General features: G+C 47.5%; 2 protein-coding genes across 3 annotated transcripts; one reads left to right on the plus strand and one right to left on the minus strand.

Moving 5' to 3' along the window:
* Nucleotides 1-19: 19 nt before the first annotated feature.
* On the plus strand, nucleotides 20-9,390 carry ENKD1 (enkurin domain containing 1). Of its 2 annotated transcripts, none has more exons than XM_079987907.1 (8): nucleotides 20-128; nucleotides 4,482-4,664; nucleotides 5,304-5,528; nucleotides 6,039-6,211; nucleotides 6,539-6,700; nucleotides 7,134-7,303; nucleotides 8,499-8,635; nucleotides 8,987-9,390. In XM_079987907.1, the coding sequence occupies exons 2-8, from the start codon at nucleotides 4,580-4,582 to the stop codon at nucleotides 9,145-9,147; spliced, it is 1,113 nt and encodes a 370-aa protein (XP_079844033.1). In that variant the 5' UTR covers nucleotides 20-128; nucleotides 4,482-4,579; the 3' UTR covers nucleotides 9,148-9,390. The 2 variants fall into 2 exon arrangements, with proteins under 2 accessions (XP_079844033.1, XP_079844034.1); XM_079987908.1 differs by having other exon boundaries at nucleotides 41-128; nucleotides 4,442-4,664.
* A 2,886-nt stretch (nucleotides 9,391-12,276) lies between these two features.
* On the minus strand, nucleotides 12,277-27,275 carry PARD6A (par-6 family cell polarity regulator alpha). Its single transcript, XM_079987909.1, has 3 exons — nucleotides 26,511-27,275; nucleotides 21,737-21,959; nucleotides 12,277-13,597 (listed from the first exon to the last, which is right to left on the minus strand). Exons 1-3 carry the CDS (start codon nucleotides 26,571-26,573, stop codon nucleotides 12,804-12,806), a joined length of 1,080 nt encoding a protein of 359 aa, XP_079844035.1. The 5' UTR covers nucleotides 26,574-27,275; the 3' UTR covers nucleotides 12,277-12,803.
* Between the last annotated feature and the right edge of the window lie 126 nt (nucleotides 27,276-27,401).

A 27,401-nucleotide genomic window follows, 5' to 3' on the forward strand; every position in this document is an offset into this window, starting at 1 on the left:
AACCTGCGACAGGAAGCGCCTGTTGCTTAGAGACAGGAGGCGGGGAGTACAACTGCCAGGGATTTGACTCCCGCGCCGCTTCTTCGGAGAGAGCCGCCCAGTGCCGCTGGGCAGAGGAGACCAGAAATGTGAGTGAGGGGCTGCGAAAGGGGCGGAGCAGCAGCATGTGGGCTCTCGGGCTTAGCCGCTCTGAGGAAACAGGGTGCCGGACTAAGGGGGCCTTCGGTCTGATTGGACAGCGCTCGCCGCGAAAAGGTGGGGGGGGGGCTGTGAAAACATGCGCGTGGCATGGAAAGTGCACGGGGAGAAGTTACTCCCCTTCCCCCTCGCAGTGCCAGCGACACGGGTCCTCCGAGGAAGCCGAGCGGAGGGAGATTCGAGACAAGACAAAAGGAAGAACTAACGTGCGCAGCGCATAATTCAGCTTTCAGGGATCAGGCCAAATGTCCATCTTAGTTCGGTACCCTGTTCTCACAGTGGCCACGGGAAGCTCAACAGGCAGGACCTGAGCCCAGCAGCGCCCTTCCCACCTGTGGCTCCCAGAAGCACATGGAAGAAGAGCTATGGCCTTTGGGGCTAGGAGCCATTGATAGCCTTACCCTCATTTCCCAAATCTCTGTTAAAGATGTGGAATTTGCTGTCAGGAGTCAGTGGCCACCAGTTTAAACAGCTTCAAAAGGTTATTAGTGGCTCCTCCCATTGACAACTTTATATTATTTCTGCCCTCAGAAGCAGCATGCTTCTCTGAATACCAGATGCTGAGGAGAGTGAGAGCTCCTTGCACTCATGTCCTGCTTGTGGGCTTCTCCTGGGAATCTGGTTGTCCACTATGGAAACAGAATTATGGGCTTGGTGGTCCTCTGGTCCAATCTTCCAGAGTTGCTCTTAAAGAGGAAAGGAGGGTAGATCATTTAAAACATTTTCACCTTTCATCAAGAGGATTCCAGGGTGGCATACAAACGTGTGAGCAAAACTACCCATAGTGTCCTAATGAGCACCATGGCTTGGTGAAGATTTGAATCTGTCTCCCATCCCAGCCCCCAAGTCTTAGGCCCCATCTGCACTATACATTTAAAGCAGTATCATACCATTTTAAACAGCCATGGCTTTCCCCCAAAGAAAGCTGGGAAGTATGTAAAAGACTTGTTGGAAGACCCCTGTACCCCTCACAGAGCTGTAGTTCCCAGAGTTCTCTGGGAAGAGGGGCTGACAGTGAAATCACTGAATTGTAGCTCTGTGCATGGAATAGGGAGGTCTCCTAGTAACTCTCAGCACTCTTATCAAACTACAGTTCCCAGGATTAGTTTTGGGAAGCCATGACTGTTTAAAGTGGTATGATACTTTATAAATATATAGTGCAGATGGGGCCCTAGTTTGACATTCTAATTGCTACATCCGTGGTAGCTCTTATTTAAATTATACCTTAACTGTGAAGGGAGGCTAAGGGTGCATTCTTGCTTTATGAATTTAACCTGGGTTTGATGACCATGGGCACTGTATTTTGAAAAAGGATTGAAGTCCACCCATCCCTGACTTAAAGGGTCATATGAGATGATACTTGTGAAGGGAGTGTGTTATATTTGGGAAGAAATGGAATAGACTAGCTTATGTGCTCTTTAGCAACCTCAGTCTTTTATTCCCACCTGATAGGCACCCAGGATCAATTCGTGCAACCATTTTGGTTGTGACTGGCTGCTTTCCTTTTCTTACCTGTATTGGTCTGTTCTTGTGGCAAATGGTCTGCCTGAACCATTGGAAACGGCTCTTTTCATTAATGGCTATACGGTTTCCAATATGAGTTCAGGACTGGCATACAAAGCTGCAGTTTGTCTTTGTGGCAAAAGATTCAGGCAGCCTTTTTCCTGTCACGTGTGCCCTAATGCAGGTAGCATGTGTGAATCAGTCTGGATATTATGTAATTTGGGACTTGGGGACGAACAGATCATGAGTCCTTCTGCCTGAGTCGTACCAAAATGGGCTTTTGTCATGTTGCAATTGCCTTTCCAGCTACTTCCCAGGCTTGAACCAATTGCCCCTTAATTGCACTGCAATAATTGATCCTAAAGTTTTCCTTTCCCTCAGTTTTAGGCTGCTGCAGTTTCCCTTATGTAGGGCAAAGGAGCCTTTCCAGCAGCTTGTTTGTACTTGGCTTCTAACAGCCGTTTGCCCTCCAAGCCAACAGAATAAACACATTCTCTGTTCTGTGCCTGGAATGAAGCCAATAGTGTCCTGCTAAGCGCTCTCGCCCCCCCCCCCTTTTAATGGAGGTGTGAGGAAGGCATTTGGCTTCCTATATATGAAGCAAGCTTGGCTATGCTTGTTGTTTAGCTTCAGCTATCCCTTCTCTACAAAAACAGCAACAATCTGCTTGAGTGTATCTTACCTAGGTGCCGAGGTAGGATAGTCAATGTGTAAAATGTGCTCTGGGAGCATCTTGAGGTGAGCGTTGGGAAGGTGATGGGAGGCAGATGGCTGCTCGAGAGGTTCCCCCCCCCCCCTTGCCGCCTTTTTGCCCGCTTGGCTGCGCTGACAGCTTTGTGATGTCTGGCACTGTGCTTCAGCCGTGATGGTTGCACCTGTTTTGAGTGGGCAGAATTCCAGGGTTCTGTGTGTAGCTTTGGGGTGTGATGGAGGTGTCACTGCCTGTTTGGAGGTGCATAGGAAACATTTTGGAGGTAGAAGAAGATAAAGCCAGATGTTTCCCTTGCTAGCTGGCACTGAAACAAAGGCTCCTCTTAATGGTGATAACCCAGAGTCTTGGGTTCTGTACAGCTCCCAGGAGCTTGGCCTTTTCTGAGTACCATAAACACTTGGCAGCGCTGAGACCTATTTTACTGTTGCTTTTCAAAGATATTTGCACGCGTTGTATAAGCAATTATATCTGTGTCTGAAAACATGTAAAAACAAACAAACAATGCAACTGGTAATTCAACACCAAGCTTTTAGCATATTTGAGAAAACAAACTGATTTGTCTGTTAGTATTGCTGTGTTGCCTCTTTGAATGCTTCAGGCTAAAACCAGACTGTAACTGATGCATCATAGTGATAGCTGAGTACTTCTATCCAGTAAAATAAAAGAGACTTGAATTAAAAACAGGAGAATGTGACAGAATAAAAAAAAAGGCAAGCTAAAAATAACTCCATAATAACAACTAAATAGCGGCAATTAAACTTTAAGAATACAAAATTTAAAACTCCAGGAGATACTTTTATTCTTTTTATATCTCAAAATACATGAACATTACATGCTCAAGTATTTTGAGGGGGAAAAGAATAATTAAAAAACAAAAACAAAACTCCAATAGAGAACCTTTCATACTCTTGGCACCACTACTGAAAAAGCCCTGTCTCCTCTAATCTCAAGGGTGGCTGGCACAAAGATCAAGCCCTCCAAAGTGGATGACAGAAGCCAGGCCGAATCATAAGGTGCCACCTCCCTGAGGAGGACATTCACCTGGCTCCTGCATTGTTTTTACAGTGTTGAATTAAAACATTTTTGTTCTCTCAAGCATTTTAATAAGTTTGTATTTTAAGTACTGGGAAGATGCTGTATTTGTAAACCCTGGTGATGAAAGCTTTTACTCCACTCTTTTAATTGCTATTTAATTCTGTTTATTGTTTTTGTTTATATACCATGGGCTGAAATTTTTTACACCCTTGGATTAAGTATGGCTTACCTGCTTTACTTCTGAGTAGACTTGTATAGGGTTGTACTGTATTGTTTTAGTTTGCATTGTAAACTCTTTTGGAATCATTATTCTGAGAGAATGCAAATGGTGATCATAAGTAGTTGCTACTGAAAGCCTTAACCTCCGTAAATTTGTCTTTTAAAGCCGTCCAAGTTGGTGGCCACCACTATATCTTGTGGTAGCGAATTCTATGGCTTAACCACGTCTGTGCTGGGACTACTAGAAGAACTTCCTTCTGAAGTGACACCCAGAAAAAATATACTTATCATACGGGGATTCATTATCAATCTAGACACCATATTCAGAACCAATGGTGCATCCTGCTTTTTATAGGCACTTCCATGTATACTCCCATGCCCTTCTGCCAGCAGGTGAAGACTTTCTTATTCCAACAGCCTTTGGGGAACTCACTCATTTTAAGGAAAGGACTGGGGCTGTGATGTATTCTGTTATAATTGTCTGTATATTTTAATAGATCATATATATAGTTAGTTAGCTTTAATTCTATATTAATGTTTCATTGTTTTTTAAAATTCTGCCTCTCGCCTCATGTTTTTAGCTGTTTCTAATTTATCTGTAAGCAGCTGTGTTATCCCTCAGGAAAAGGTGGGACAGAAATAAATATAATACACATGTGTGCTTTATTGCAGTAGTTAACATGTATGACATGATAATAGTAGCAATGTTTCTATGACTAGCATGATGTGGGTGATGTGAAATAAAACCAACACTGAGGGTATAATGTTGTTTAGTTCCTTGCAGCAGCTTCCCTACAGTTTCCTATTCTTCCAGATAAATTGGCCATGCTTTGCCAGTGACTTTGAAAGAGGAAGAACTAAGGAAAGTGAGATCTTGCAGTTCTTGATTCCTGGTCTGGAGCTGAGGCTGAGATGTCAGAGGGGCCCTCCAGGATTACGGGGCCCATTCCCCCTGATCCCTCCCTTTGTCCCGATTACTACAGGCGTCCCCTATCAGGTGAGTGTGCTGTGTGATCCTGGGGTACCCTGGTAATCTCAGTGCATAATCAGTTTTCCTTTTCACCTCTGGAAAAGAGAAGGGTCCATATTTTTCTCTATAATGGGTAGAATCCTCTAAGCACTCACAAGTCCTTGCTGACGGCCGGGGTGGGGAACCAGTGGTCCTTCAGCTTGTTGGACTGCAACTTCCATTACCCCTGGCCATTGGCTGTGCTGGCTGGAGCTGATGGGAGCTCAGCTGCATCAGGTTCTGCACCCCTAATAAAGGACATTTAAGAGAACAGTAATCAAGCAGCTGCTTGATACTGGAGGTTGAGCTGGAGCAGGCTGGGGAGGACACTGGTCAGGAATAATTTGGTCTAGAAAAAGTGCTAATTTAGGGTGACAGAATATGTAAATTCTTGTTCTGTTAGGAAAATAGGACCATAGGAAACGTCTTTTTCCCAAGTCAGATCATGTGTCCTTATACCCCAGTATTGTCTATTCTGACCTGCAGCAGCTCTTCAGGGTCCTGGGCCCAGGTTCTTTCCTATTGCCTCCTTTTAACTGGAAGTGTTCAGAGATTTGACCTGAGAGCTTCTGCATTAACTTTATCTCTGAGCTGCAGTCTTTCTCGACTCTCTTTTTCCATCTTTAGCACGAGGGAGACTGGAAGGGAACTCTCTGAAGCTGGATCTGCTCCCCGGCCCCATTCCTCCAGAATGCAGCCTCTACCCTGAATGCTACAGTGCCCGCCTTGCTCACCCTCCTCCACGGATTAAGCCAAATGCCAAGGATATTCTAGAGATGGGAAAGAAGGGCACAGTGGGAGCTCTCCTGCAGCTGGATGGGATCTCCTTCTTCCAGGAGGTGACACCTAAGCGTAAGTGTGGTCGCAACATGGGGACAGATGCCAGCCTGCTGTTGACAGCATTAGGGGTGGTGTAGCAGTTAAAAGTATTTGACTGGGACTCAGAAGACCCAGATTCAGATCTACACTCAGCCATGAAGCTCACTGGGTGACCTTCAGGCCAGCCACTGTTTTTCAGCCTAACCATCCTAACAGTGATTACAGTGGGTTTCTTCACCTACAGCAGTGATAGGCCATGTGACTATCTCCCATCATTTCTGATGGGATGATGGATGCTAGGACTGATGGGAGTTGTAGTCAACAGCATTTGGAGGGCAACACTTTGGCTACCCCTGATTTGTGGTGTAATCCTGGCTGTACAACCTCTGTAACATGGAGTTCTTGTCTGTCTCCACAAGTTACAGGTGAGCTGTCTATTTATTTTTTTTACAAGGAAAACATAAGGAAGTTCAAGGGAGAGAGGCTTTTGTGTCTGTAGCTCAAGGATTGTAGGGCAATGTTTTCTTTCTCTTGCCAATGCAGGCAAAGATCACAAGGACTATGAGAAGGAAAATCTGAGGCGCATGCGAGAGATTCAGCGTAAATGCAGAGAGAAGGAGCAGGCTCGGGAGCTCAGCCAACCAAAGCCCGTGAAGGCCCTGTGGAAGTCTCAGAAGTATGAGAGTGTGGAGTCTAAAGTGAAAGCAAAGCTGCAGGTATTTCTACTACTGCTTATTGGCAATACATTTTACATGCTGTCTCTCTTTCTGTCTGCCGAGAGGGAAGTGATGCAGGGCGTGAACAAAGAAGAAACAGATGGTGTTGTGCTGATGGCACTCTCAAAATTCCAAATGTGCCCACAGATCTGAGAATATTGGCAACCCCTGTCTGATGTCCCAGTTTAAAACAACGTAGGTGGTGGTCATCAGGAACAGGTGCAACAGACTTTGCTGAAGGTTGATCAGTGATGTTCCCTGGGTTCTTCAGTCTATACCCGTCTGTGACTGTGCAGTAATTCTTCCTCCTGTTTTCCTCTTTCCTAGGAGAGTCCTAGTCCTCCAAATCCAGAGCATCAGAGATACTTGAGAGCCTATTCGCGCTGCGGTGCAGGAATTCGTCCATGCAGGTCACCGTCTCCAAACCCAGCCCAGTCCGGAGCAACAGCAGATGCAGCAGCTGCAAAATCACAGAATGGGAGTGTCAAGGTGGGGGGCGGGGAGATGCCCACCGGTGCTGATGCAATCTGCTTTATACTTCCATTTCCTCATGAGTGGTTAGTGCTTTAGCCAACCTCCTCCCAACCTCTCCATTCCAGGGGTGCAGTAAATGATGGAGCTCTGTGGTGTCCCAAGGCAGAGGGAGGGACATTTTTTGCAGTTGTGCATCAGGTTGACTTCCAGCACTTCCAAAGCACTCTTGGAATGTCTTTTACTTCTCTGTGACCCCCAAATTATTTTGTTTCTTTGATCTAATGAGGGGGATATTCCCTCCCCCTGCCACAAAGACGTGATCCGTGCTTTCAAAGTTGGCTAGGGGCTAGGAGAAATTAAACCGAACCTGTCCCTAGTCTATAGAAAAGCAACGTTTCCTGACACCCGAAGCTCTTTGCCTTCCAGCTCTTTGACCTTCTCATTACAGAACCAGGAGGAGGGTCAAGGGGTGGACTTTGTCAGCCACAACGCCCGGAACGCCAAACGGGCTCAGCTGCGGCGCTCACGCTCCTTGCAGTCGCTGACCGAAGTGCTGGAGCAGAAACGCAAGGATCAGGAAGAGTACAATGCTAAGCAGAAAGGCCATGTCCCCCACTAGTAGGTATCCAACTCACCCCTGACCCATCTGGCTTCAGTATTTATTTGTTTCAAATACTGCTATCCATGCTTTTCTGTGTTACAGCAGGCCTCCGAGGCTACTTGCAAGAAAATAAAATTAATACCCAATAAATATAAGGTTGATAAAGAAAAGTAAAGAAATCAATGTTCAACTTTTCTACAAGACTGCAAAGTGGTGTCACAAGTTTGAGTACCCCTTCCCTTCCCATAGAAAACTAGCATGTCAAGGAGAAAGCTAAGTGAGAGCTGTTCTCCCTGACATAGTAGCCTTACTTATGCAGTGAGTTTGTTTTTAAATGGAGAGTTTTCAGTCATGTGATCCACCACCTGCGGTCTGAGATGGCAGGAACAGATTTACCATCTCAGACACAGCAGTCTGTCTGGCATGAGCACCAGAAGTAAGTTTGGGAGCATTCTGCCTATGTGCAGGACTGCCATATAAGCATGATGGCATCTCCTATCAGCTGCTGAATTTAGGTTTCCCAGAATCCCTGCTTTATTTTTTTGAGGAAGTTTCTAGCCCCTTTTGTTTGTGATTTGAAATAAATAAAACAGTATTCTGAATTGGAGATTCTGCCATTCTGGATGGATAAAATGGGTGGGGTCACAACTCTTCATAAAGATATAGAAGGGAATACTTACTTCTGGGTGCAGCTCTGTTCTTGGATTCCCAGGTGGTGTCTGCACCATAGAATGCTTTTATTGGCTTGGGCTGATTGGCCAGCTATACTCACTGCTGAAAATGACCTGGCTATCCTCATTCATGCCTTGATAACTTTGGGATTAGACTACAGCAATGTGCTCTTTGTGGGGCTGCCCTTGAAGACAATTCAAAAACTTCCGATGATTTGGAATATCTCCACCTAGTTGGTGAGAGGTACAAGTCAGGGTTGCCATGTTATGCCTGTGTTTGAAACCTCCTCCTGGAGTTTCATTTCTGAGAGGCTGGATTGATGACCCTGACTGCAGTAAACACCACATCTCTTCCTGCCCCTTGTCCCAACTTCTCTTCTAGCTGTTTCTTCACCACTTAATTGGTTTGTAGGACCCCGAGGGGAGAGACGTGAGGCTAGGCCACGCTCTGTTCCTTGAAGTCTGAGGTGCTGTTTCCTCCTAGCTTTCTCTGCCATTCTTTCCTCACCTTAACTGATATGCTCTTTCTGCTGTGATTTAGCCTGATTGAGAGGAAGGACCACTGGCGCAAAGAGGCAGAGGAGCGCCAGCGCAACATGCCTGACCCCTCCATGCCACCTGGCCACACCATGATGCCAGAGAGCCAGCGGTTGGAGACGCTCAACAACCTCAAACAAAGTAAGGAGGGCAGAACGCAAGACATGTGAAGCTGCTTCATGCCGGGTTGGTCCAGGATGGTCTAGTTCAGGGATGTGGAACCTGCCACCCTCTAAATGTTTTTGGGCTCCCACCACCCCCAGCCAGGGTGGCCAATGGGCAGCGATGATGGGAGGTTTAATTCAACAACATCTGGAGGGCCACATGGCCCCCCCACACCTGGCAGAGGCTCTATGGAACATAGGAAGATGTCTTATAGCAAGTCAGGTTGCTGTCCATCTAGCTGTATATCTAGCTCAGTCTTGTCTGCACTGACTGAATTGAGCAGGCATCCTTAAGTGTAAGCTGGTCACTCTTCCTCTTCACTCTTAGGCCAAGAGCGCTTCCTGAAAGACCTCCTGCTGCTTCCAGTGCGAACTGACACCCTCAGCGTTCAGAACAGACGTGCCACCCTGGAGAATAAGCTGTCGCAGATCGAGGAGGCACTCAAAATATTCTCTCGGCCCAAAGTCTTTATCAAGCTGGACTCCTAGGCAGAGGCAAGATGCTCCCTTTTCCAGCCTTCTCTTCTGGACTGCAATGGAGAGGAAAGGTCTCTTTTTCCTTCCTTGCTCTTTCACTCAGCCAGAAATCCTCTTCCCCCTCTCAGCCATCCTTGCTGGCTGACTCAGTGATGCAAGCTTCTGCCCCACACTTGTGTGGCTGACCACTCTCTGGTGCTTGCTCTTGGCACCCAGCCTTTCAGGAGCTGGGATGCAACAGAGGTCTGCATCATACCTGTCTGCTTGTCTTGCTTCACACCAAGGGTAGGGAGAATCTGTGGCCTACCAAAAGTTGCTGAACTTTGATTTCCATCTGCCCCAGGCAGCCCGGCCAGTGTTCAAGGGTGATGAAAGTTGTAGTCCAAACTGCATCTGGAAGGCCACAGGTTCCCCTTCCTTGTTCTTCAGGCAAAAGGAGTAGGTTGCCAAAAAGGAGAAGGGATGGTTTGTGGTGGAGGGGAGAGAGAGGTGCTTGGTATCAGAGGACTCTGGCCGTTGTGAGATCTGTAAATCCTCTGTAACCACAGCTTGAATTCGCAGAGCTGCCCCTCTGGGAAGAGTGCATTGAGGAGCTCTAACAGTACAGCAGGACTGAGCAGGCACCCTGGGCGTTGTTCTGCTTTTTTGCAAGACGGTTCAGCTCCACGCATTGGCTGGACAAGCGGCCAGTGCTCAGAGGGATAGGTGTTCAATTTTAACTTAAATAGTTGGGTAGGTTTTTTAATAAACAAACAAACAAACAAACAAACTTTTGAAAGCACTTGTCACAGAACAGAGGCTGAAACTGGGTGCCTTCACAAGCACTCTGGAAGATTCTTTAAATGGCTGAGGGATTATTTTTAATTTACAGATATATGGTAAATGCATCCTCCATTTGGATGATACATCGTACAAACACAGCAAGTCTCTGCTCCTCAGAACTGCAGGCAAGGATGAATCATAGGAGCACCTACTTTGCATACACAGAAGGCCCCTCTGGCACCTCCGCCTAAATGGGTCAGGAGGGGATGAGAGAGACCCTATGCTGAGAGTGTCAGAGAAAGGGATTGTGCATTAGTTGGACGTGGAGTCTTACCTAACAGAAGCCTGTATAAGGATCCATAGTTGGATAAGAAGTTCAGAATTAGGAAGGATGCTAAGTAGGCCCAGCAAGCTTCAAACAGTCATAGGCTCATGTGAAGTGGAATTCAAGTGCCTGTTTCTTTTTTAAATATAATTAATCTGAAAAGCTGCACTTGATTCTGCGTCATGGAAAAGCTGCTGCTGCCTTTTACACTAACACAAAGCTAAGGTAGAGGAGATGGGGCTGCTGCTTATGTTTTGCTGCCTGAAAAACTCCCCTTTCAGGCTTGTCCTTCATTTCTAAAGGACCCTGGAGCCAAGTGGCACTAAAATCATAGGCAGGGCAAAGATAGTCCATATCTTTTAAGAGCTGGCAGGATTGAGCAGCATGGCAGGGTTGGAAAGGGTTAATAAGGTTAACAGGCAATCTAGTTCCGCCACCCCAAAACAACAACAACCCAAACCAAACCCTGGACAGGGTTGCAGTGAAGGGTGATGGACAGCAGTAGCAGGATTAATTGCCTCCCCGTGGGGTAGTTGGAGTACATAAAACATTTCCTCCCCTCTGGAAATGACAGACGAGTTATTTTGGCTGTGCAAACTCTCCTAGGGGGTAATGGTGCAAAGCCCTGACAGCTCTGTACTGTCTTCAAGTGTTCTCCTTTCCATGCAAAAATTGTAGTTTCAGGCACCTAGAGGAGTTACCTCGACCGACAAAGCAGAGAAAAGCTTGGTTAGTTTTCTGTGGACCTTGTGCTTGTTAGGGCACCAGTAACAGGTTATGTTATGTGGGAAGCAGGCCTGCTGTGGCCCTGATACAGGACTGCAGGTTGACCAGTTGACCATCTGTTAACTCACTCACTAGCCTTGAGAAGAGATGGATTTGGATGGGAGGCTCACAGTGCATGGAGATTCGCAATTTAACCCTTCTGTATCTGCAGACCTGACACAAAATCAGATTCCTTACAAAGCAATCGGGCTTGGAAACAATCTTCAAATTGATTTACGATATCACTGCATCAAGTGGGTGCTGCAGCACAGAATAACCCTTTCCATCCCAATTTCAACCGCTCCCTGCTTGGCAACAGCTTCCAAGTGGGAGTGAATGGTGGGCCACAGACCCTCATTTAGAGTTCTTAAATCCCAGAGGCTTTCTTTCAGGTGGCTGGCTGGTTGTGAACATGGCCTGCAGTGACTATCTACAGGTGAATTACTACACCGTGTTTAAGGCCAACAGTTAAATATAAGCCCAGTGGGAACGAAGAGATGCCTTGAACCCTGTACCTGGCCACTGCTGTCCTCTGGTGGTGGACCCCAGTAATTGTACAAGATAATGATTCACAGCAAATCAAGGTCTTAGGCAGCGAAACGTCTCTCCTGAGGTGGAAGCAGCTGCTGTTGGCTAGTTTGCCATGATTTAAGATCCCCTGCTACAGACTATGAGCATTTTAGCTGGTCAGACTTAAAATGAACAAAACAAGAGAAGACTACCTTCCTTCAATTTAGAATGGTAAATTAAACATCCCCCTAAAAAACCATTTCAGTGCAAATGATCCTGACCTGGTAGAAATGCAGCTGGGATGAATGGGTGATTTGTTAGAGATGCTTCTATTTCCTTTCCCAGTAGGGCTTAGAGAGAACCCTGCCTGAAACCCTGGAGGAGCCACTGCCAGTCACCATAGACAATAGATGAACCAGTGGTCTGACTAAGTCTAAGGCAGCTTCCTGTGTTCTTCATTTAAAAACAAAACCAACAACCTTAACAGAAAATAGCAGCTATGCTTCAGGTGCAACTCAGTTTCAGATCCTGATCCAGCAGTTGATCTAGCCAGTCAGCTAAACATCTATCTACTCAAGTCAGACAACAAAAAGCCAAGTTGCCTCAGTCAAATTTCCCTTGCTGCTCTACCAGTCCCAATGGGTTCCAGCATCCTATTGAGCAGAATAATGCATCTTGCATGTTTGGGACCACCCTGCTCAATTTCCCAGCACAGGCACCAGAGCTTCCTCATCGTGCTTGACCAGCACACTTCTAAAAATCATGTGAATGCACATTTCTTTAAAAAAAAAGTTTTAATAGTTTGTTGCAATATATTAATCTGTGATGCATGTTATCGTAAAAACAAATAACTAAAAACAAACACTTCATGAGAGCTGACAGTTGGTGGAGGGGAGAACCAGAGACTGTGAGAGAGGCAAGAGCATCCGTGCCTTTTTCCTTCTACCTGTCCAGAATGAAGACAGGGGCTGAAGAGAGGGAATGGAGAAGGTAGTAGAACTCCCATTGCTTTGGTTCAATGGGGAGCAAGAAAGAACCTCTTGGGTGGCTAAGGACTGGGAGGAAAGTGGCTTGGCCCCAGTTGCTCCAAACCCCAGCTGCCACCTTTGCTCCAGCAGCTGCGGAGAGAGTGCCACTGGGTCTGCAGGCAATGAGCAAGAGAGAGTCTGTGGTGGCAGGTCTGGGCAGTGTCTTGGGTTCGAGACGGGGCCCCCAGTTCCAGCTCCATTGGCCAGGAAGAAGGTACTGCCAAACTGACCGTGGAAATGCTGAAATTCAGAAGACAAGGGAGGGGCACTGCCTGGGGCTATAGCGTGATTACCGTACCATCCTCCCGGAGACTGCCTGCTCGGCTGCCCCGGATTGGGCTGCCGCTGCCGCTGTGACTGTTCAGGGAGGGCAGCGAACCCTGGGAGCTGTAGAGGGACAGGCTGTGCTGCAAGCTCTCCAGGAGGCCGCCATTGGGGCAGCTGGCAGGCAAATCACTCTCAATCACCAGGTCACCCTCTTCATCACTCTCGCCCTCTGCTGTGCTGCAGTTGCTCAGGTACTGGGAGGCCGGGCTAGGTGTCTGCTGGCTGGGGGTGCTGTCCGTGGACACGCCAGAGCTGCCCGAGGCCTTGCTGCTGCGGATCACGTTGTTGCGCTGGTTGGCCGGCTTGACAGTGATGATGAGGTTGTGGCTATTGGCCACCATCATGTCCGTGACCTGGTCCAGCGACTTGCCTGCCACGTCGATGCCGTTGACTTCCAGGATCTCGTCATTCACGGCCAGCAGCCCCGTGCTTTCCGCCAGGCCCCCCTTGACCAAGCGGGAGATGAAGATGCCAGGCACCTTCTCAACCCCGTGGGGTGCCACGCGCACGCTGACCCCATCCCGGATGTAGAAGCCAAGGGGCTTGTTGGAGCCGTGCTTGTGCAGCCGCACCCGCCGGTGGGTCTCGGGCAGAATGTCCACATCGATGATGGAGGAGATCTGGCGGAAGTCCTGCGGCATGCCAATCAGCAAGTGCGGCTTGGCCCGCTGGTGCACAGGGCGAAGAAGCCCCTTCTTCTTCCGCTGCAGCGAGTTGGAGGCAAAGACGCTGGTGTCGGCTTCCGCTGCAAGAAGGAAAGAAAGCAAAGCAAGCACAGATCAGATGGGCAGGTCTCCACTGCTCAAGCCCACCCCTTGTTCCCCAGGTGTCAATTATCTCCCAACTTCATTGAGGTTCTACTAGCCACCATATTCTACCTCCGCTGTCAAGTATTGGTATGCCTTTGAATACCACTTGCTGGGAATCACAGGCAGGGAGAGGGCTGTTGTGCTCATGTCCTGCTTGTGGGCTTCCCAAAGATAATATGCTGGCCACCGTGAGAACAGGATGATGGACTAGATGGGCATGTGGTCAGATCCAGCAGCCTCTTCTTATGTTCCTAGTCCTCTCTTTGTCCCCTGTGCACCCATCCTGACTTCAACACAAATCAAGGGCCATCTCTATTATTAATAGTGCTTTAGGAACACACCCCTTCCACCTGCCATGATCAGTTTTGCAGCATTACCAAGCCCAGCGCTTCTTGTGCAGGATTGCAAAAAACAGGCCCTCCTGCTCCCAGATTTCCCCAGAAATGCCCATGAAAGGGGACAAAAACTAGCTTTCAACTGTTTCCCCCTGACTGATATGAGTGTGGTGCATGAGCTATTTAACTTAATGAACCTAACTGAGTCTCATTCATTTCAGTGGTTCCACTCTGAGTAAAACTCAGCTGAATACCACCCATTGTCTGGTAAGCTCACTGAAACACTATACATCTTACGTTATGAGAATATGGAGCAGAAAGATCCATGTTGGGGTTATGATTGTTTGCTTATGGTTCAGAATGAGTTACAAGTAAAATAAAATAAAAACTAGGGAAAAATAATTTTGCCCTAATGCACCACAGACTTAACAAACTTAACACTGAGCTGCTGAGTTTAGCATGGCACCCAGGACAAACACCCAGCTCATCCCCTGTTTTGTTCATATCCATAGTTCCTTTCTTCGTTGCTCTGCCAAACACATTATTGATTTGCTTGAATATTTTTATCCCTACTTTCCAACTCTTTAGGACCCCCAAGTTGTCTAGATGATCACAGACACAGTGTCAGCTACTGCAGAGGTGGTTGCCAGGCACTATAAATTTCTCTCTCTCATACCAAAGAAGGCTTTTCAACCAAACCTGTCTATGTTTAGCCAGCTGATCTGTATACCTTGGGAGCTGCTGGTTCTCTCACAACCTTGGAACTTTTGAGACTCTGAATGTTATAGCATCATGGGAGTTAACAATGTTGCATGACAGGAGAAACATTTCCGGTTTACAACATCTGAATGCAAAAGTGTCTTTTTGGCTGGGGAGGAGGGGGGAAGTGGGACACCACTGTTTTGTGGTAGTGGTTTATATATAAACCCTGTGAGCAAGGAGCAGCACCAGAAATAACACAGGTTGAGACCCTAGTGTGCATTACAGAGAATGACTATATTTCCACTGAAATGTGAATGGCTCTTACAGCATTCCTTTTGTAGTGCTCCCTACTGCCAGGGACGTGGGGTGGAGGAAAGGGGGGCCAACAGCAAAGTGGGTAAGTTGATCACACTTGGGCCCTGACAGATCATGACCGTGAGTGATGAGCCACTCCCTTGTATTATAACGCCACATCACTTGGCACCAGAAGGCACAGCCAATGCAAAATGCTGAGCAGGTCTCATTCTGCTCAGTAGTGCTGACTCCCTCCTCGCACAATTCTCTACCCAGGTCAGATCCTGACCCATGCCTAGATGAGATATACCTGCCAGTGCTGGAGAGGGAAGAAGAACCCAGCCCCTTCTGGGATTACCCACTGTATGCCAGGCTGGGATTAAAGGGGATATGAATAATTCAGTTTTAATCACACTTTGAGCTGTACTCTGCAGACTTAACTCTTTCGCTGCCAGCTCAAGCTCTGGTGTTCTCCTGCAGCAAAAGCAAAATAAAGGCTGTTCCAACAGCCAGACCCTAGAGCAGAACCTGCCAGTTTCCATGAGGTGCCCACATCTGAATTCCAGGGGAATTCATCAGGAGTAACTGGGACTCAGAACACACAGGCACAAATTAGGATTGGCTCTGAAGATCTGGTGCTGGGAGGTAGTAGGAGAAAGAAACAGGAAGACGGAGGCAGAGACCTTGTCCTCTTGCTAATTCCATATGCTAATTTATAAAATGCATGTTAATCTAAATTGGTTTCAGTGGAGTAAACAGACCATCACACACACACACAGAGCAGGAACTTGATATAAAATACTTGGGTTTATTATTTAAGATTGTCAGTCCCAAATGCTAAATCTAGTAAAAATGCATTTAAAGATTGAATAAACTGGAGGAGAGGAGAAATATGTCCTTTTAATCACCCAGTTTTGACCCTGCAGCAGGAATGGGGACCCTCTAGGTAATGCTCACTACATCTCTTGCCATGCCTGGCCATTGGCTGTGTGGGGTGAGACTGATGGGATCTGGAGGGCCACTGATTCCCCATTCCTGCCCTAGAGAGTAAGCAGAGACTCTTAAGAGCTCTCTCTTCTGCACTGTGAGAAGCATATCATGAATGTCCTCTGTGCAGTCAGCAAGCAGAGGGCTTCAAATGACCTCTTATCAATCAGTTTGTCACTACAGAAAGGCGAAAGGCATTGTTATCTCAAGATAATATGACTTGAGAGGACAGGCACTGCAGAAGGCTGAATTAAGAAGTTTGGGGATCTGCAGAAAACAGGGCGGCTGACTCAGCAGGGGGCACTCTTTTCTACTCTGTTTTCCTCCAGGGATGCCTGCAGGGGACCCCTCTACCATCTGGGCACTATTTGTCACTGCATGCCAACACTGCAGGGAATGCTGTAGGGACATGAGAGATACTAAAGAGCTGGAAAGGCTTGAAGGGCTGTCAGGCTGGAAAGAGGCTCCTTGCAAGGAAGAATTTGCTCCCTGGGGCTGCACCAGGGAGAAATCAGCTACAGCCAAAAGGAGAATTTGCAGTTCGGGTGGGGCAAGAGGGATTCCTCTGAGATGCCACCCAACTCAAGAAGTCAGAGGCAATTAGTCATATGGGTTTTAGTTGATAAACAACTTGTTTTGCATAAATCTGCACATGGGTAAACAGAATCATTCTGAGGATGATGGGTTAAAAAACCCCCACTACAATTGCAGTGGGTAAATTGGGCTTCCCCAACCTGCTGCCTTCCAGAGGTTTTGGGTGACAATTGTCCAGTTGCCACTTTACCTCTTCCTTGTCCTGTTGTTCCCCCACCCCACCCCCGTCTTCCTTCATTGAAATAAATATCCCTCTATGCACACCCTGAAGAAATGTGCTGCGCATACCTATGCATCGCACCTAGCTGGATGGACAGTTCACCCAACTCCCTAAAGAGGCCAAAGATATTTGTGACAAGCAACAAAATGGACCTGAAGAAACAGAAAGAGTCTGAACAGGTCTGTGGTTTTAGTGCTGTCTGTAATATCGGAGAGAAGAGAGGCACCTGCGACCTAAACTCATACATACTTACACACCCCACAGCAATCCCAGAAGTCGGCGCTAGTAGAGTTTTGGAATTCCTTCACAATCTACCCAGGGGAGCATGTCCAATTTCACAGCCTGGTCCCTGCAGCTTTGTAAATTAAGCCCACAGAAGGAACCGGCCTTGGCCTCAGCTCTCTTTTTATGAGTCTCCGTTCGCTTTTTTAATCATTTGCAGTGTGGAAGACAAAAAACAACAACAAGAAACCCCCAGCAACAACTAGTTATTGACAAATTTATCTTGCCTGGTTGCCTAGAGAAGACTCTGGATTGCCACAGGAGACCAGATGGGTGATGTGTTTACAAGCCTGCGTCTGTGACAGATGGTCATGCACAAACACAAACACACACACTCAACAAAGTCAGTGTACTACACAGGACAAGAAACTTCTCAAAGTGGAAGGGAAAGCAGCCTTGCCATGTCCCTATCCTTAAGTGGCACACCCCTTATTCTACAGAGCTTGTCAGATGGAGCTCCAGAATTATAAATATCACACAGTGTTTTTGGCGCAGCGGCTTATTTTTAGCCCAGGGAGACTGTGAAGGGCTGTGGAATCTCTCTCCACCCAACCCCACCCAGCAACCAGTCCAACTAGAGCCACCTCAGGTTTTGCCTCAGGACCCTTGAGCAAGAAGCCCTTTGTGAGCCTTCCTCCTGGAAGAGGTCCTCTCTCCCTTGCACCTTGCACCATTGCCCAGGAAGTTGTCCTCTCTCTCTGAGCCGAATTTGCAGCGCTGCCCAGAACAAGAGGGATAGCAAGGTGCGTGGAGAGTTCTGACCCTTTTCCTTGATTGGTGATAGAGAATAAGAATAAGTAGAATGTTATTATTTATACCCTACCCATCTGGTTGGGTTTCCTCAGCCACTCTGGGTCTCCCCTGCATGCAGAAAGTCCCAGGTTCAATCCCTGGCATCTCCACGAAGGGCGCAGATAGACTCCCGCCTGAAGCCCTGAAGAGCTGGTGTCGGTCGGTCAGTGTGGATAATATTGAGCAAGATGGACAAAGAGACGGAAGATTCCTATCTTCCTATGAGGAGGAAGAGAAGCTGAGCCAGCCTAGGAAAGACCTGGCAAGAGGTCCTGGCAAATGCCCAGCAATGCCAATCCTGGTGCCAAGCAACCAGCATCATTGTACTTGGCAGCCCTGTAGCATCTTCTGTGCTACGAAGGCAGCCAAGAGCAAAACTGCAGGGCAGAGGAGAGCACAGGGGGCAGAGGGAGGATGCATAGGGTGCCCAGGTGTCCTGCTCTACAGAGGACAGTTTTGTCCACCCCAAGTCCAATTCAAAGATGAAAAATCATAAGGGTGGGGGGAGAATGGGGATCAGGGGCCTTTAAGTCTCCCATCAACAGTAAGCACTTGGACAACAGACTGAGCAGATGCACTGATTACCTGGTTACAGTCTTCCGCACTACGGTGACATGCATTTCTATTTTCATCAAAGTAATTATTTCTATTTTTTAAAAATTCTTTCTAAACCTGCATCTATACAGATAAATTAGCATATGAACACTTAGTGCAAATTGGCACTCTTCTTCTTTCTAAAGCAATGCACCTTAAGGATGCACTTCAAGTTCTGGCTTAGCAACCTTCCCTGGGCTGTGGCTGGTGAATCAGCCATTGAGCAGGAGGCTTCAGGTAAGAGAGGGAAAAGAGGCCTTTCTTACGGCCATTTGCAGTGGGTGTTGAAAACATCTGCAGCAGGCAAAAAAACAAAACCAGGCAGTAACGGCTCCTCTGTACAGTAGCCTGGATATTCCTGGGTGTTCAGCAGTAACGGTGGCATTGTCCCCAATGTTTCATTCATCTCTTTCCTGCGACCTGCCATCCAGCCCTCAGAAGAACAGCTTCCGGTGTACAAAAACAGATTTGGTGGCTCAGTAAAATAGGCTTATGCGGTTTGCCTAATTTGCATAGTTTATTCTGACAGGAGATTTTTGCACTAGTTTCAAGTTTCAAGGAGCTTCGATTTTGTTTGTTGATATGTTTAGTTGGCAGAGAACAACAGAAATATACACTCTGCTCTCTGAAGTGCGTGAGTGTGGTTCTAGCACTGGTACAGCAGACTAACAGCAGAATCCTATACCCACTTCCCTAGAAGTCAGCCCCACTGAACTCAATGGAATTATGTATGAGCAGCTGTGCTGTTGGGTCTGGGCCTTGGGGCCACAATCCAGGTTCCCCTAAACAACCTCCCAGAGAGAGGCAAATGATGGAGGTAAACAGACCCAGCATCAACACCGCAGCTGCCTGGGCCAGTGCTGGTCACTATGGAATCATTACTTATTTTTTACAAAAAAAGATTATGGTCAGTGGTCAGCTAGCCAGGCATGTGTGTTGTTACATAGACCACTTTTAAGAACATATCCTTTTCTACAACAAAATTTTACTTATCCCCAGGTAAATGCATGGAGCATCAGGGCAGCAGAAGCAAACTTCAATTTATTCCTGTGGTCATGAAGGTGCTATGATTTAAGTGAATTTTTAAAGTGTCAAGTTTCACATGCTCAGAGTATTTCTTGCTTTATTATAACGGTAATTTGAAAACTGCCCCCCCCCCATTTCTATCATGTCAGGAACGTAGAAGCAGTTATAAAGCATGGAATGGTGATTGGAATTGTTTGGGGACAAAGAGAAATGTTAACTGTGCTTCAACAACTGGCCTTCAAAAGTCCACAACATTCAGGTTCTAAAATTGCCTTCCTGCACAGGTTTCGGTCAGGCTGTTTTCAACTGGTTTTTACGGTTTAATCTAATCTGCAAACAAGCAGGGGGGGGGGATGATTTGGTGAAGCTATTCAAGGAGTCACTGTTTTAATTAGTTGTTATTGCCTTATAAAGCCCAGAAATAAGCCATTCTGGAGTTCCTGTGGGTTGGCTGATGGAGACGATGCTCAAGAAAGCTGCCCCATCTGCTGCCCACTACTAACCTTAAGAGAACATGAATGGGCAAGATGGGGAAAAGCAGGGAAAGACCAATCTGGACCCACCCATTAGCTAAACAGAAAGCAGCTATAGGGAGCTTGCTCTGTCCCTCCTTGTGAGAAACTAAGAAGTTGTGTCCGGCTGAGTTAGCTTTTTTTCCTCCACCCATCTCAATCTCCTTTCCTTTTGCTGTGTCTTTTAGAATGTAAAGTTAAAGGCGGGGCAATCATATTATTGATTGTTGTAAGTAATTATGGGAGCCTTTTTTTGGCTGAAGAGTTAGGTAAAAATACTTTAGACAAACAAACAAAGATGCTGTTAGGCGAGATTCAGATACAGGAAAATCTCATTTTTGTCCTTTAAATAGATTTTGGACACAGAGCATTGCTGTCTCAGGACTGCAAAAATAATTTCTGGATACTGTTCCTTAAAATATATCAGTGTTGTCTCTAGTCAACAGGGCCCTCCGTAACACTCACCAAACTGTTCTGCCTTTGAAATGGTTAGGAAATAATCCATTGCTGTAATATCTGAGTACCATCAACTTAGGCACAGACAGTGTAATTCTAACCAATTCTATTCAGAACCAAGTCCTACTGAAGTCAGTGGAGCTTACTCCCATGGAAGGGAGTGCTAGGATTGCTTACTTGGGAGAAAGTTCTGAGCTCAATGGAGCCTGCTTCTGAATGGACATGGTTAAGATGGCCTGAACATTAAAAGCACCACATGCACAGCACATTTCACACTTCCACAATTACACTGTAGGTGTGCAGAATCTGGGATCTGGCACAAAATTCAGTTTCTGAATATTTGAGCTTTTCTTTGCTTATTGTATTTATACCCTGACTTTCATCTGTCACAGAACTCAAAGCAGCATACATGAGGAGTTTCCAAACAGTGCTACATTTGCTTAGCTTCAGCAAATGCACTGCATCGTGTGCCTTTGTTGCTGTTGCTAAAAATCAAGTTACTAGTCCTACCTACCTACAAAGACAAACTGAAAAAGACAAGTGCATAGAGGTGAATGAAGTTTGACTAGCCAGAGTGGCTAGTCAAACTAGCTGAGTGGGACTTTTACCAGTAGTTATTGATGGCAGTTTTGTTGCTTTGTTCAGTTCCTTGTCTTTTCTCCTTGATAGCAGAAATTGATTAGTCTCTCTCTCTCTCTCTCTCTCTATATATATATATATATATATTGCACTCACACACAAACTTTCACACCCACAAACACAGAGAACAAAACTGCCTATATCTTATCTTATTTGGATAATTTTTAGAATACTTCATTTCTAATCCTGATCTCAAGGCATTCTTGCCTCTGCAGGTAATGGTGGTATTGTGGTTAGATCATGATCTAGGGAAATCCAGGCTTCAGATCCCCAAGCCAGCTACAGCCTACCCACCTTGCAAGGCTGTTGTGAAGAAAAAAATCAGGGGGTGAAGAAAACTATGTATACAGCTCTGTGCTCAACACTCCCTTTAGTTCCTTGGGCGATGGGCAAGATAAAAGAAAATACTGTATTTTTCCGTGTATAAGACTATATCCCCCCCCCCATTTTTCAAGTTTAAAATTGGAGGTTGTCTTATACATGGATAGTGCATAGGGGGACTGGTGCTTGGTTCATTCCCAAAAAATAGGCGGCGTCTTATACACAGGGGCGTGTTATACACGGGAAAATACGGTAAATAGAATAAATTAGCTAGATTAAAATGAAAGTGAACTCTAGCCCCCTCCTTAAGAACCTTCTTACCACGTTTCTGGATGATGATCCGGAGCAGAGGATTGGCAGATGACAGAGCCTTGTGGTAATTGTCATCGTTGTTGATGGGCAGCAGGTCTCCATGGATATCCGTATACCCAAGCAAGACATCCACGCAAGGGATTTGGTGGACTCTCTGGATCAGCTGGTAGAATTCCTGGAAGCCACCCGCAGTGGAGCGCTTCATGGCAAAGCGGCGATACTCAGCATCAAACTGTATAAAAGGAGATGGGGGCCAAATGTAAATCAGCAAGCTGCTAAAACATGTCCCAGCAAATTCGGGGAAAGACTTGCAATACATGGCAACTGCCAACCTTACTGCTGCCAAAGGGCTTTGGACTCTGCTTCAGTAGGTCAGTATTTCCTCCCCAAATCAACGCCACCCTTTTGATTTCTCAGTCCTTGTCTTTAAGGGAGGGGTGTGTGTAGCATTCTTAACAGATATGCCAGGGAGTTAAAACTGCTAGCTTTAATGCAGATGATGTACAAAACTGCTAAAGTCTTTTATTTTAAGAACGCGACTCCTGGTAAGTAGAGTACCAACTCATTTAGAAGTGGTTATAAGGGATCAGTAAGCTCTTCTTCATGTATTTGTTATCTTGCTTGCTCTCATCTTCTACTGGGGTCTCTGCTAGGAATGATATGCCTCCCTTCTCCACCTGCACAATGTGCAGGTACCACTCACAGTAATATTTACACATGGCCAACTACTTGAACATAACGACTGAAGTGGAGAAAAAAACTCCGCTTTACTTCAGAATGTACCAGTTAAAGAATGTTCTCATTAACCAACTGCAGATACATACCTCAATCATATAACCAAACTATCATTTGGGGTGAGAAACAATAATATAAATATATATATAATAAATATTATGATTTGTTTATTATTACATTTGCTGTTGCTTTTCTTTTATCTCATTATTTTTATTGTGCAGGTTTTTTAAAAAATAAACCTGGAAACTGCTCAGGGTCTCCTTTGGGAGTCCAAAAGGTAAGGTAGACATTTACTAGAATTGATCAATCAATAAACATATTGACAACTTCACATATAAATAAAGAGCTTTCTACATGATGGCTTCTCCCCACATCCCCACCCTGCAAAAAAGGAGAGGATAGTTTTCAACACACTGTTGTAATGCTGAAAGAATTACAAGCAAAAGGATGCAGGTTCAAACTCAGGCATCTTGCAGTAAGTCTAAGAAGGACTTCTGCCTGAAACCCTGGAAAGTCTCTGCCTGTCAGTGCAGACAATACTGAGTAAGATTAACCAATCAACTGACTTGATATAAGGCAGCTTCCTCTGTTCCACCTGAAACTCAGAGGTATTGCTCCTAATTAATACAGAGACGCAAAGGAAAGACCAGCCTAAAGGGGGGTGGTGTTAGCAAGGAGGATGCTGCTCATATAGGACACAGAAGAGCAGAGGTGAGAAACCTGTGACCTTCCAGATGATGTTAGATGGCAGCTCACATCAGCCCCAACCAGTACAGCGGTACCTCTGGTTGCGAACGGGATCCGTTCCAGAGGCCCGTTCGCACCATGAGCAGAATGCAACCCGCGTCTGCACGTCTGCGGGTCACGATTTCCTGCTTTTGCACATGCGCGAGTGTTGAAAAAACCCCAAAGTAACACTTTCTGGTACTTCCGGGTTGCCATGGGACGCAACCTGAAAATGCACAACCTGAAGCAAACATAACATGAGGTATGACTGTATAGCCAATGGTCAGCAAGGACAGGTACTGTAGTCCAGCAACATCTGGAGGGCCACAAAATTCCCAACCCGGATGAATAGATAAGTGCATTGTGGAAGGCTATGTCTAGAAGCAGCAGGGAATATTTTTGGGAAGGTGCCTGGATTTCCTACCATCCATAAGAAAGGGTCAAACCAAAAAGATTTACAGAACTGTGAATGGCCAGCAGCATTTCCCTTTCCAACTTAGTTCTGCCCCTTGTCACCTCCCAGCTCCCCAATCGAGCCTGTATGAGTCTAGGTGCACAAGGCAGATCACAACTTTTGAAGCAGCTTCCTTCTTCAGTGGGGTGGGTGGGTGGGCAGCCTTTTTTCTGTCAAGAGGAGGAATCCAGCGGTGGGCAGGGTTGGAATCAAAAGTGGCTGGGACCACAGTCAAAGGTTGGTGGGGACACCCCCCTTACCCCCAGTTTCTCCTATCCTTGTTAATCATATGAAATTGGGCCAACGGTGCAGGTTTCCCATCCTCTGCCCTACAGGAACAAAAATACACCTAGGCCAGCCAGGAGAGAAGCCCAAGAGAGATGCTGCATTGTGTGGGTTGTCCCCCCACCGGACTGCGTTTTCACAAATCATGAACTGTTACAAAACCTTATCTGAAGGACCCCACAAATGGGGCGAATCCCCAAATGAGAGAAATAACATCTAGTAGGATTGAGAGCAAGGCCGTAGCTGGGGGGGTGAGGTGGGCCCCTGCTAGGGGTGCAGGCGAGCCCCCCCCCAAATCGGCTTAAAAGTATGTCCATAAATATATCAATAAAAATATTGATTATTGCCTCATAAGAAAAAGTTTTAAATAGAGGGTGAATTGAATGGGGGGGGGTTGGAGGAGAGGCAGAAAGAAGAGCTAATTTGTCTGTGGCTCGGGGTGCAATCGGGATGGTTCTGCCAAGGGCGCAAGATCATCCGGCTACGGCTCTGACCGAGAAAGAGGGAGAGAAGGACAAAAGCAGGTGAAAACAATACCAGGCACTTGCTCCTATTTGAGCTGGACTATTCCATCCCCCTACATCAGGGGTAGGAAACCTGTGGCCCTCCAGATGTTGTTGGACTCCAACTCCCATCAGCCCCTGCAACCATAGCCAATGGTTAGCAATGATGGGGGCTGCAGTTCAGCAGCATTTGGAGGGCCACAGGCTTCTTGCTTCTGCCCTGCAGTTTCATCGGCTGATGAGTTTTTGATATTGTCGGATTCTAATTATATTTGGGGGCCGTTTTGCATACCAGCTCAGTATCTTCTATGCTGACCAATGGCAGCTCTCCAGAATTTCAGGCTGGCACCTTTCCCAGCCCTACCTGAAGATGTCAGGGTCCAAACCTGGGATCTTGTCAAAGGATTTGTGTTCTTAAAGGCAGGGTATACAGTGGTACCTCAGGTTAAGTACTTAATTCGTTCTGGAGGTCCGTTCTTAACCTGAAACTGTTCTTAACCTGAAGCACCACTTTAGCTAATGGGGCCTCCTGCTGCCGCTGCTGCACAATTTCTGTTCTCATCCTGAAGCAAAGTTCTTAACCCAAGGTACTATTTCTGGGTTAGTGGAGTCTGTAACCTGAAGCGCATGTAACCTGAAGTGTATGTAACCCAAGGTACCACTGTAAATTAGAGCAACAAACAGCCTATTAAAGCCAAACAGGGAACTTTGCATAATGCCTGCCTTATAGTAAGCCAGGTTATTCGCACACTCAGCTTGGCCTTGTCCTCTGCTCTAACTGCCACCATCTCTCCAGGGTCTTAGGCAGAGGTCTGTCCCATCACCCAGACCTTTTAACTAGAAATTCAGGGATTCATCCTGGGACATTTTACATGCAAAACACGTGCTTTACCAAATAGCCATGATTCCTCATTGGACTTAAGTCAGGGGATGCTCCAGAAATGCTGTATATAATCTGAGGTGTGCCTGTCTGTCCCAGCCATTTGCTTGTGGGAAAATTCTGACCCTCTAAAGAGAACAACAGATTTAATCCCAAGGGAGAATTGATGTCAATCGTCAGTAGAATTCTAAGAAAGATCAGTTGGGTTCTGCAACCTCCAGTCTGAAGTTGGAGATCTGTCCTCGCTTATTTGGGGAGGGAAATACATCGTAAAGGATCTCTCTCCATTCTCTATTACTGCTCTCTCGAAGGCACGTTAATAAACCCAAGAAGACTGAACTGCATACCTGCTGACCCACCACGTATCCCACCTCCCTTCACTTCCAAATCGGATTTAACGCTGGATCAATATCCGGCTCCACCGATTCCTTGAGGCATCCCCTCGCTTCCAGAAATCAGCTCGGCATCCCTCCGAGGCCCCCATGCTAAATAGCCACGGGTCTGATGCCCGGTTCTGGTGCTCCCGGTTCTGGTGCACCATTGCATAACCAGCGGAGAACTCTGGCATCCCTCGGTTCCCTTTCCCGGGAGAAGGAGGTTTTCCCGCACACATACTCCGCATCGAAGGCAGAAATCCCCACGGATCGGAGCAATAATCCTCTGCTGGCAGTCTCCACACTGCCGAAGGATTGGCGGGGGGGGGGGGGGCAGCATAAACAATCGGCCAGTTCCGCCATCCACTAGGCCAGGCTAGACGCGCACAGCAGACACCCGGGACAGGAAAGAAAGCGGGGGTGGGTGGGGAGGGCGAGATGCGTCGCGCAAGCCCGTCCAGTCGTGGGGATGGTGCAAGCCTGGCGTTGGGGGGGGGGGGGGAGAGACGGTGGCGGCAGCTGCCCGGTGCACCTGCTGCAAGCCGGATCAAGGCTGCCCCCAGCAGGGCGAACGGGCCCCCGGCGTGACCTGGGCCCCCGCGACATGAAGGGGAAGGGGGCGAGCTAGACGGACCTCGCGTTTGTGGGTTTGGAAAACCACTCCCGAGCTGGAGAGGCTGCAGCTCCGGCGCCGCCGATGCGCAGAGCTTGCCCTGCTGCTGGTGAGCACATTCCCCCTCTTTCTCCCGGGCAAATCAGCAGCAACAGATTTGACCCCCCCTCTCTCTACCACGCCGCCCCCCACCCTGGGGGCGGGCGCGCTCACCTTGCTCTTGACCTCGATGACGGGCTCCGGGCTGCGCGCCGGTGTGCGGTGGTGCTTGGCCATGCTGCGCCGGGCAGGGCAGGGCAGGGCCGCCTCGCTCCTCCCGCCCCGCACTGCTACTGCTGCCGCTGCCGCTGCTGCTGCTCCACTAGCAGAAACAGCAAACAGGAGAAGGAGGCGGAGGCCAGGAGAGAGAACTCACCGGCCATGACGTCAGCCCCCAGCAGGTTGGGGGGATGCCGCGCGATTGGCGTAGGCCGGCCGAAGAGGGCGGGCTCAGAACGTCCGCGGCGCAAGGATGGAAGGTTGCTGACAACGTCGCCTAGGTAACCGGGGCCCGGGGCGTTCCAAGGTGTATCCGACGGCGCGAGATCAAAAGGAGGGCGAATTGGACGGCAGTTCGTGCGCGCGCGGACGCTGGGGGAATCCGCCTCCCCGGGGTTGTCTGGCTTCTACTCGAGGCAGAGAGGTCGAGCCTTCATTAGTTAAGTGCTGCAATAGCCTCTGCTTGTTGCTTTTGTTAAGAGCGTCGTTATGGTTCAGAATTAACAGCAGATGTAGCTGCTGTTGCTCTAATAAGTGCAAAAAAGTAGGTACTGCCTGCAGCCTCGGAGCTCAAGGCAGCTGCACACGTTCGTTTTGCAGCCATTCTAATGAGAAACGCAGTGGGGAAGAAAGACTGATAACCTTCTGGCTGCCGTCCAAGCTCTGCGTCGGGGAAAGATGGAACATGAGGGGCAGGACGGCGGTATAGGAGACTCTCAGAGCCTTGCCAGTGAGTAGCAATAAGGAAATGGATTGGAGGCCCCTTTTGGTGGCTGGTGCACACAAGCACTTTCTGGCAGCAGAGAGACCCATACAAGTGAACCCACACCCCATGAGGATGCATGG

This window comes from Podarcis cretensis (genome assembly GCF_951804945.1).
Source record: "Podarcis cretensis genome assembly, chromosome: 8".
Taxonomy (NCBI): domain Eukaryota; kingdom Metazoa; phylum Chordata; class Lepidosauria; order Squamata; family Lacertidae; genus Podarcis; species Podarcis cretensis.